The sequence below is a fragment of the Antedon bifida genome, chromosome 2 (assembly GCF_963402885.1).
Source record: "Antedon bifida chromosome 2, ecAntBifi1.1, whole genome shotgun sequence".
NCBI classification, from domain to species: Eukaryota; Metazoa; Echinodermata; class Crinoidea; order Comatulida; family Antedonidae; genus Antedon; species Antedon bifida.
The window spans coordinates 23,004,658-23,016,217 of NC_136227.1; the positions used below are offsets into that span (position 1 = coordinate 23,004,658).

The window sequence follows — 11,560 nt, forward strand, 5'->3', positions numbered from 1 at the left end:
TAATAAATATATTAATTCACAAAGGTAATGCAGTTTCCAACCAGCATAGCTCACAAGTCTCATTGATCATCATAAAATGACCTCATGTTTCATGGTTGGACAAGCTTATGTAAATACCTGTTCACAGTGAATTCATCCTCAAAGAGGACGAGTACCAGATAAATCACATAATATACATTAATAAATATATAAACACATTAGGCATAAAACAGTAATTCTAAACCGCCGGTGATACTGAAATTTAATTAATTTAATTTGAAACGATAAGATGAGGAAATCTGTGAGAATAAGAAAAAATCACCCCAACCGAGATTCGAACCCGGAACCTTCTGCTTGATATGCAGATGTCTAACCATTAGACCACTGAGGCTTTCATGGTATTGTTCAAACTCGATTGGATAGCGACTTTTTAACATCCTATTTCTAAACCTACTGTATGTACTGTATATACTGTATTAACAAGAATGGGATAAGTAAAAGTAGCATCCAAGGTCAAAACACAATTTCGCTGATAACTGGCTGCAACATTATGGGATTATATCTTCAAGAATGACTGGAGTAACAATGCCAAGCGCTTTAGAGGCTTTGTGCATTGTGTTGTATTTTTTAATATTTAGGGAGAATTTATTTGATTTATGTTACCATATTACTATACACTCCAAAAAATAAAGCCTCCCTCGGAATAAATATCGAAGATTGGATGATCTTATCTATGAGAGCTGATGAGATTGGACGATGTGCTGATATCAATCTTTCTTGAATTAAGACCTTGTATCAATCCTCTTTAATAAGTCTCATACCGGAGAGATGATATCATTACAGTAACACAACTCCTCATTAAAACCCTCTAGTGTCGAAACTAATGAATACTTTATTACCATAATATAAAGGTCAGAATGTATTACGACTATACATGTAGATAATAATGCATACTAAAGCATTTTATGCCAAACATTAAACATGATACTATATGTATTTTAAACAATCTACATTAAAAAGTGTCCAAAAATATATAGGCCTATCAGCTTTATTTAAATTGTATTAGACTCTTTTCACATCTTAAACGTATTCAATCATTTAATTTTAAATAATGTAATATATGTTCACATCTCAAATCTCTTTAGATAATAATATGTATGGTGCCTTTTAAATGGAATGCTAAATGTCTAATATAAAACTATTATTTAGTATAATAAATGGAGGTAATAATATATATTAACACTGAATATACATAAAGATAAAATAATTTAGCATTTATTTAAATCTCTATATTAAAATTATTTTGATTACTATAATAAAATAGTGCTAACATTATACATCAGTCAATAGCAATATCAATATACACTACATTTATACAATTTCATAATAGAGAAGAAATTAACACTAATAATGGAAACCAATTTCGTCAGTGGGTATTGCACAAACCATTAATTGTTGATTATCATTCAACCATCAATCATTAAACAGCAAATGAGTGCATGCCATACACTAATGGATATAGATTATATCAAATATAAAATAGTATTTCTGGTGTTAAATTCAGTATTCAAATCAATATAAATGATGATTTTAACAAAATATATATCTATAATGTAAATTATAAAACTATAAAATTATTAATTTTTTTTCAGCTCCATACTACGCATCATAATATTCAATTTCCTTAAAAATACATTAGGTAGATTCTCTTATACATTATACCAGTACATTGAATGGTAATGAAATTTAACTGAAAAGTCACAACTAAACACTACCTTCTTGATTCTTAAAATATGTCTAATATTGTAAATTCCAAGAAGTAAACAAGTAGGTAATTCATAATTAATTATGAAAGTGTATGAAGTTGAATCAAAAGTTTGCAGAGAAAAAACAAATACAGTAGGTAGTTTAAATCCGATCTACTGTAATATCCTGTACAATGCAAAAGTGTAGTGAAGGAAGCAAGCATATAAGTAGTAAAATGCTAATAATTATAATAAGCAACATTATGTAAAAGTTATATATACTCCCTTATAGAAAAAAGCCTGTATACGCATTTCTCAGAGAAAAAATAATCAAAATAATATTCTCTGAAGCATGTACCAGCTTTTGGTTGATCATGAATGACGTGAACATAACATAATAATACACTAGTATTGCATGCAGATCCATTGGCTGCATATCGCATCACAATGAGATGCGGATCCATTGGCTGCATATCGCATCACAATGAGATACAGATCCATTTGCCATTGGCTGCATATCGCATCACAATGAGTTGCTAATGCAGTAGCTGACATTTTTTGGAATATGTGCATACACTTTCTATTACCCCAATACACACCCTTGCACAACCTCTTTAATGAAATGAACAATAACCAGTTACATCAAGATTGTATGAGACAAAATTAGGGCATGGTTGACATACAGGTGTACAGTAAAACAATGATGGCAAGAAAGAGTCAAGTCATTTAAATAATAGTAGGCTTAAATATGCTTTAAGGCCAATTTACACAGATAAAAATATAGAATCTATGTTATTCCTTATGTGGAGCAGGTTCTGTTCAGGATAGATACAGATTCTATGTGGGACAAGCTACGCGGTTTTTCCAATTACCGTTACCACTCGTCTGTGTAAATTGGCCTTAAATATCTATAAATAAAATCATGCAGTATTGACTATAGAAAAGGTCATAAATTGCACATTATTACTATATACAGCACAGTATATGCATTTTAGGGTAAATATTGGAATTTACTGTACAGAAAGAGAGATTCTTTGAGAATTCCTGTGTCAATATCTTTGTGATGAATTCCACAGCCCAAAAATGTCAAAATTTAAGGGGGTAAAATTCCTTTACTACATTATTTATAAATTCTATTTGTTTTATTTAATGTGAATAGTTCAGTAGATTAGTGGGTGGTTTGGAATTCTTCTATGTAATAAAAATACTTTCTCCAAAACAAATTTAGGAATGCAAACGTCTGGTATCTTTGGGTGCATTAATTTCAACATGCTGTTTAAAAATTTTCTCAACAAATTGACCTATCAACAATGCATGTATTTTACAAAATGTTTAAACAAAGTATAAAGAAAGCAGGCAACAGTATAATTACAACTGACTCATATGTAATTTTAACATCTCTCCTATAATACACTTTCTTTTCTTAAATTGAATAACTAACAATTTTATTTTTCAATATGGACAGGAATGAACAACAATTGTTTAAGGTGTAAAATATCTGGGAATTAATTTTTACACATAATTATTATCTAATTAGAAACACTAATCTTAGACATCATAATTGAAACTGATGTTACAGTCAAAGGGATTATAATCCCTTAACTAAATGTTAGTAGCTTCAAAGAAACATTTTCAAAATATGTAATAATTTGTGGAAACAAAAATGTACAATATTATTTCTGTTGAAAACTCCTTGCACATGTTGATGATCTCTGCATCTTGTATGGCTATACAATCTCACCACACCTCACATTTTTTAACTGGATTCATTAGTGAACCTTTTTTACATTTGTAAAGTTCAGCAAAGTCCTCTGAATTGGATAATGTTCCTATCACCCTAAAATAGCAAAACAGTAACAATTACTCACCATACTATTACTTGTTGTTCATTCTTTACAAATGTAAACAAATTAATAAATAATCTGTTAATTATAATATAATTAAAGTGAATGATTGACACATGCTTTCACTACATGTCTACAGTATAATCATCATCCTATTGCTTTCACTACATGTCTACAGTATAGTCATCATCCTATTGCTTTCACTACATGTCTACAGTATAGTCATCATCCTATTGCTTTCACTACATGTCTACAGTATAGTCATCATCCTATTGCTTTCACTACATGTCTACAGTATAGTCATCACCCTATTGCTTTCACTACATGTCTACAGTATAGTCATCATCCTATTGCTTTCACTACATGTCTACAGTATAGTCATCATCCTATTGCTTTCACTACATGTCTACAGTATAGTCATCATCCTATTGCTTTCACTACATGTCTACAGTATAGTCATCATCCTATTGCTTTCACTACATGTCTACAGTATAGTCATCATCCTATTGCTTTCACTACATGTCTACAGTATAGTCATCATCCTATTGCTTTCACTACATGTCTACAGTATAGTCATCATCCTATTGCTTTCACTACATGTCTACAGTATAGTCATCATCCTATTGCTTTCACTACATGTCTACAGTATAGTCATCATCCTATTGCTTTCACTACATGTCTACAGTATAGTCATCACCCTATTGCTTTCACTAAATGTCTACAGTATAGTCATCATCCTATTGCTTTCACTACATGTCTACAGTATAGTCATCATCCTATTGCTTTCACTACATATCTACAGTATAGTCATCATCCTATTGCTTTCACTACATGTCTACAGTATAGTCATCATCCTATTGCTTTCACTACATGTCTACAGTATAGTCATCATCCTATTGCTTTCACTACATGTCTACAGTATAGTCATCATCCTATTGCTTTCACTACATGTCTACAGTATAGTCATCATCCTATTGCTTTCACTACATGTCTACAGTATAGTCATCATCCTATTGCTTTCACTACATGTCTACAGTATAGTCATCATCCTATTGCTTTCACTACATGTCTACAGTATAGTCATCATCCTATTGCCTTCACTACATGTCTACAGTATAGTCATCATCCTATTGCTTTCACTACATGTCTACAGTATAATCATCATCCTATTGCTTGCACTACATATCTACAGTATAGTCATCATCCTATTGCCTTCACTACATGTCTACAGTATAGTCATCAACCTATTGCTTTCACTACATGTCTACAGTATAGTCATCATCCTATTGCTTTCACTACATGTCTACAGTATAGTCATCATCCTATTGCTTTCACTACATGTCTACAGTATAGTCATCATCCTATTGCTTTCACTACATGTCTACAGTATAGTCATCATCCTATTGCTTTCACTACATGTCTACAGTATAGTCATCATCCTATTGCTTTCACTACATGTCTACAGTATAGTCATCATCCTATTGCTTTCACTACTGTCTACAGTATAGTCATCATCCTATTGCTTTCACTACATGTCTACAGTATAGTCATCATCCTATTGCTTTCACTACATGTCTACAGTATAGTCATCATCCTATTGCTTTCACTACATGTCTACAGTATAGTCATCATCCTATTGCTTTCACTACATGTCTACAGTATAGTCATCATCCTATTGCTTTCACTACATGTCTACAGTATAGTCATCCTATTGTTTTGTCATGTGGCTTGAAATGTAGGACAATTATGCATAGATACCTGTACTTAGCAGGACTATGAGGATCTGTCAATATCTTAAGATGAGCATCTTCAGGAGTACTTGATGTACACCACACCTGAGCAAAGCCAACAAAGAACAATTGTTTCTGAGTCAGTCCAATGGCGGGTAATTCTGTTTCCTTTCCATGAATATCTATCCATTCTTCATACGCCTGCAAGATAATACAGCTTTATACATTGACAGCAAAGACACATACATGATTGAGAATTGTGTGGTGCAGAAATGTGGAATTTCAGGTCTGATACTTACATGAAAGGCAGACTTTAAACCACCATTGTCAGCAATGTTCTCCCCAAGTGTTTGCATACCATCAACCTAAATTAGTAAACAATTGTTAATTATTTTTCAATAAGTAAAATGTAATGTTAGGTTGCTGTAAAAAAATAATACACACAACATGACAGAGCATTGAGATAGCATCAGAAAAATTGGAAGACCATGAAGATATGTGATTTAAAATAAATAACTAACTAAATAAATCCTTGTCATTTGATTATAATAATTGTTATATATCCTCGCAGATTTTGATATTGACTGTCCAAATATCATGTGATTTTCGTGTCCCCGTCATTAGACATATAAAATTCAGCGAATTCTCAAGGAGTTCGATATTGACTTTTTTTTTAGAGAAAATTATATTTCGCTCAGCTATATATAAAAAATATCATTCCCTCTGGGATGTCAAATCTTATTTTTCACCTCTTTCACCTCTTTCTAAGCAGGCAATATCTGTATAATATCAATCATGTATTGCAGACTAAAAGACCAAATGCAAATATCAAAAGCCTTCTTTTCTCTTTTGTAAATACGCCACCAAGAAATGTGCAACAATATTTAGTATTTTTATAGACAATTGTTTAAAATAATAATAATGTTTATAACAGAGATATTGAATACCAACACAGGCTAAGAATGAATGAGTTCTCTAGATTAAATTAAGTTCTTTCCATTTATCAGGTGCAATGTTTATTCAATATTGATTTGCTTCATCTGGGTATTGGAGTTAGCCAATCATCAAAAGAAGCGTACCTATCTTTCACAACGTAAAAAAAAAAATGCATGCAGGGGGACTCTGAATCTGCTATGTTTGCTTATCAACTGTTCCTTTATTCAGATTATGGTACCTTGTTTGTTTGACCAAAATGCTCTGGGCTATACAAGGATTGCATCACATATGGGATGAAGCTGTAAAAACTTACATAGTCACTATTGACTTTATATTTAGAATACTGATCCACCATACAATCCATTTGGTTTTCAAATCTGTCAACTGTTTTGTTGTTCCACCATGGTCGCAAGTTACCATCTTTGTCAAAGCGACGACCCTCGTCATCAAAACCATGTGTTAACTCATGACCCATTACAACTCCAATTCCACCAAAATTTAACGATCTATAATATGAAATATAAAAATAACTGCAATAAAATAAATACTAACTCTAATAGTTCCTTATCCTTTAATGGGTGGAACTTATGCTGACAATGATTGATAATTTTGGCAAATAATAATTTGCCAAAATGAAGGTTTGGACATATTTATTGAGTGTAGACATTTTAAAAATATACAGTTGCACTGTCAAATGTACATTCTTTTTGATATGCATTACTAATTTCCAATTAATTTGCTCATTACTTGTTGCGAGAACAGTTAATGAAATATATTAAAATACAAATACTTAAATTAAGAGAAAGCATGTTACTTACTTAGGATAATCAGCATCATAGAATGGAGCTTGTAAAATACCAGCAGGAAAAACTGAAACAAAATAACACAAATATGAAAAACAAATGATGAGTAAAAGAATCACTTCATAATTTGTTTTCTGGTTTAAACCAAGGCAGCAGGACACCTTGCCAAGAACTCACAACATTCCTTTGATCGACAAATACCAACTAATACTGTGAACATATTCTCCGTGGTGCAGTCTCTGTTAGGGCGTGGAACTGATCATGTTAGATTGCCGTGTTCAAACAGATAATGGTTGTGGTGATACATAAGGTTTTGTGGTTGATATTATAATAATTATACAGAATCTTGAATCACTTTCATTTTCTTCACATTTCAATAAATACTACTAAATATTTTAAAATATTAAGGAATAACGCAAAATGAGAACAACTCATATTAGCCTTTTAAGGGCCACCATGTACAGATTGGTATTCAGTGTATCATAGAGTATTCGTACTAGTCCGTTTTTTAAGGAATTGCATTGGTTACTTGAGCAAAGAGTAAAGTTCAAAATTTTGGTTCAAGTTTATAATAATTGTGTAAATAGCCTTGCGCCTGTCTACATGTGTGAACTAATCAGTAAGTATAATTGTAAACGCACTGGTCTTATAGTGGGGTTCCTTAGCTTTAACAAAAAGGGTCGATACTTCAAATTGGGTTAGAAGCATGGAATTTGGTATTGCAATTCGGAACTCTTATAGTATTGAGTTAAATGCATCATGTTTCTATTACTTCTGCATCATTTGCCATTATTTTCGTGTTTCTAGGATGTACGATTTGGGAGTTCTGAGGAATCGGACATTATCTGATTTCAAAAGTCAAATTTTAAATAGCCTCAAATCTTAAAAGTTGCCATACCAAATTTTATGCTTCTAACCCAAAGTATTTTAGGTCTATGGAGGTCTGAAAGCAATATTGCCAATCTTTATGTTCCTCGTGTTCACTGATCATCTGGTGAACATTCGTTTTTCAAAGCTTGGCCCGAGAAATGTGAAATAACCTCACTAAAACAATACGCAACTCATCGTCAGTGACACATTTGAACAAAATTTAAAAAAAAAACTTTTTCCCTGTAAGTAATGTTCACCAGATGATTGGTTATTGTAAAGCGCTTTAATCATTGTAAAGGTGCTATATAAATGACAATTTGTGTTATGATAAACTTTAGTCAATTCAGTTGAAATTCAATTAATTAAACTGAAATAGCTTATGAATCTAAGTAAGTATTTATTAAACCTATTTCATTCTTGGTAGGAGTATAGTAAGCATTGACTGTAGGAGGTGTCATCAACCATTCTTTTTTAGACACGGGTTGTCGTAAGCTTCTCAGCATTTCCTCTTCATTTTCTTTTAGAACACGAAGGTGATTCTGGAAATATTGAGTGCTGTTGATTGTCAACTAAAAATATAAATAAAACACAAAACTGTCATATCAGTGCTGTAGCCATGAGAATTAAATTGGTGCGGTGGTTGCAAAAAAGAGGGAACAATCTGTGCAGGCCACAAGAATTGTCAAAGTCTTCTGTCAAAAAGTGGTCAGGTTGAAACCTTACCAACTGTACTGGTGCCTACGTCCCTGTATATACAATAGTATATTAAACATTTATTTTGATCATTAAATAATGATATACACACCTAATCTGTAAACATATTAATAAATAGATATTTTTGTTGATGTATAGTAGAATAAAACTAATAATATGTGGTTCTAAAATAGTATTGAGTAACATACAAATAAACAAATAACTTTGTCACATTCACAGTTAAAGTTTAGGAGGCACAAAGAAGGAGTAAGCTGTGGATAAATTATAATAACATCTGGCAAGCTTGAAGGAATAATGGATTGATTTTCCTTACATTGATATAGTACAAGTCCAGCTTGTTATCATCCATTATAAATTCAGGAAAGCCGATTAGGTCAACTACAGCTTCAGCCTAGAAAAACAATGAAAACATAAAAATACACTGAAACAAATAATGAGTTGATAAATACAAAAAAATTGCAATTTACCCATATTTTTAACTGATTTCATCAATCACTTTAAATACTAAATTTAGAATAAATACAAAAATAAAATTCAGTCCATTATTCCATTCATGCAGTGCAGTCGCAAAAAAAGGGTTGTTAAATGCCTCTGTGAAAAAATGGTCAGGTTTAAACCTAACCGACTGTACTACTGGCCAGCCCTGTCTTGCTTTCATGTAATTTCACTTACAAATTGTATAAGCATTGCATTACTGCCTCACTGAACATAAAATGGAGATTCTATCATATTGTTTACACCAATGAATCTTTTAACACTATTTTCAGCTTTTAAAAAACTTAGAAGATTTACGATTCCACTTCATGCAACAGATAGGCCGATGATGATGAGGCATACTCATACTTTAGAAACGCTGTATTAGGCACAACTACTATTACTCAATTGCAGCTACATTGACTGTGATCAACAAGGCTATTGTTTCTTCAAATAATTAAAAACACAAGGATACACATGGTGTATTATATTGTATACATTCTTACAAGACAGGTACAGTGGGGTCATCATGAATGATTTCAAAAGTCAATTGCATAATGCTCTCTAATTGCTTCATAGTTTTCGCGCTGCGGCTCTAGCAAGCTAAAACCCCAGAGTACATAATCAATAAGAAGCTTTATCAACGTGAAAGCTATTTATCTAAGGCTGACATTTTCAAGATTTTGTAAACTTGACTAATTTATAGGTCCCAGCTGCTGGACCCAAAAAAACGTCTGGGAAAAGAGAGTCTATGAGGGCTCACTGTTGAACGATTTTGGATTCTCGCCCTTTGATCGGTTGACGCCAATCAACAGACTGAGGATGAATTTTCTCGTTGTCTCTGTCCTGGTGGCATGTCCAACACACGTCAGGAAAATAATGTATTGAAATTCTTTGAATGGGGTTAAATAAACACTCTTTTTTATTTAATAAACATGTAATATCATATTTGATTGAATTTTACATTTACAAAATATATTACTAAAAACCGTAATTTTTAAAGTACATACAAGTGCCTACTGAGGCTAAAAAAGATTATTTTCGGCGATGTTTTGGACCCTATATTTCTAATTCTTTCTTTATTTTAATATTGATACAAAATATTAACAGGAAATGTATGCTATTTACTAATGTTGCATCATTGTATAGGCCTAGACTTATATACTAGACTATGTGGGCCAGGTCATAGGGAGGTATGCTCCTACCCTGGAATATGTACATACATATACTGTAGTTTAGTTTATGATTATATTTTTGTTCTGTACAGTAGGCCAGACTATATTTACACAAAATGTTTACTACTGATTGTTAAACAAAAATAATTGATATAATTAATCATTTAATATATCTGAAGAAAGAACAATGATTAATTTTAAAATGTCGAGCGGCGTTTTTTGTAAGAAATATTTCTTGTTAGATGCTTTGTGAAAGAGTTTTTAATCAATGTTTACCTTTTCACTTGCAGCTTTCCTTGTTTCATCATCCATCCAGTCAAGATCAGGAAGATTGTTCTTGAAAGCATCTCTGATTTCTTCTACCATAACTTTAGCCTGTAATAAAAAGCATATCCTCAGTACAAATGTATAGATTTATTTTATAAATTTTAGACAATACACTAATTAAGTTTGAGAAATTCATTCCATGTCTGTTCCTCTATTTTGTTTTGCGGCCCATTCTGAGAATTTTTTTCTGAAGTTTTACAATGTTAATGTTAACATACTTACACAAACAAATTCATCGCAATACAGTGAAGTGGAGGAAAAAATAAATCCAAACAAAATTACCAAGACAACAAAATAGAAAAAACATTTATAAAAAAAATGTATTGTCATAATAACTATCCTGCCTAACAAGCAATAAAAAGAATCGAATAGGTGATGGTACTGAATTCTACCAACTTTGAGCAGAAAACTTGAGCATTGATGTTGGGAACGACAGCTGTGATGTTTATCTTATACAGTATTGGTAATATATGAATAAGATCAATAAGATCCATTCCAGACCATATTTGAAAGCTTATTAAAACAGTATAATCATATTCATTTTATGAAAAAGTTAGATACAACCTTCTCATTAAATGGAATGAATTAATACGTACTGTTTTCTTACTATCGCCACCTTTAAATGCTGCATCTACAAACATAGCGCCACCAGCCATTCCAACCATGCTATCCACCATATTTACACAGAAACGCCATTTCTGAGTTGAGCTTGTTTTGCCGATGAGGACTTTGGACAGCTCCAGTTCGGCATCTGTAAAATCCTCGCTCAGCCATTCAGCCATAAAATCTACAACCTGCCACATCATAAAATTGTGTAGAACACTACAAACAAGAAAATAATAACAAAAAAAGAATTTAACTATAATTGTGTAAGACATTGTAATAAAAATAACAAAAAAATGTTACCATTGAAAGAGCCATACCAACAATTAGGGGTATTATAACACATCTGCTTGTATTCTT

General features: G+C 31.9%; 1 protein-coding gene across 4 annotated transcripts in view; it reads right to left on the reverse strand.

Annotated features, from left to right (window-relative positions):
* Positions 1-848: 848 nt before the first annotated feature.
* Positions 849-11,560, reverse strand: part of LOC144858621 (endothelin-converting enzyme 2-like) — a 50,707-nt gene continuing 39,995 nt past the window's right edge. For all 4 annotated transcript variants that reach the window (XM_078714706.1, XM_078714708.1, XM_078714705.1 and 1 more), the window contains 9 exons: positions 11,194-11,419; positions 10,547-10,645; positions 8,935-9,012; positions 8,314-8,476; positions 7,053-7,104; positions 6,548-6,740; positions 5,598-5,663; positions 5,327-5,499; positions 849-3,561 (listed from right to left, as the gene is read on the reverse strand). In XM_078714706.1, coding sequence (XP_078570832.1) covers positions 3,462-3,561; positions 5,327-5,499; positions 5,598-5,663; positions 6,548-6,740; positions 7,053-7,104; positions 8,314-8,476; positions 8,935-9,012; positions 10,547-10,645; positions 11,194-11,419 — 1,150 coding nt within the window. In that variant the 3' untranslated portion in view covers positions 849-3,461. The remainder of the gene's footprint in view (positions 3,562-5,326; positions 5,500-5,597; positions 5,664-6,547; positions 6,741-7,052; positions 7,105-8,313; positions 8,477-8,934; positions 9,013-10,546; positions 10,646-11,193; positions 11,420-11,560) is intronic.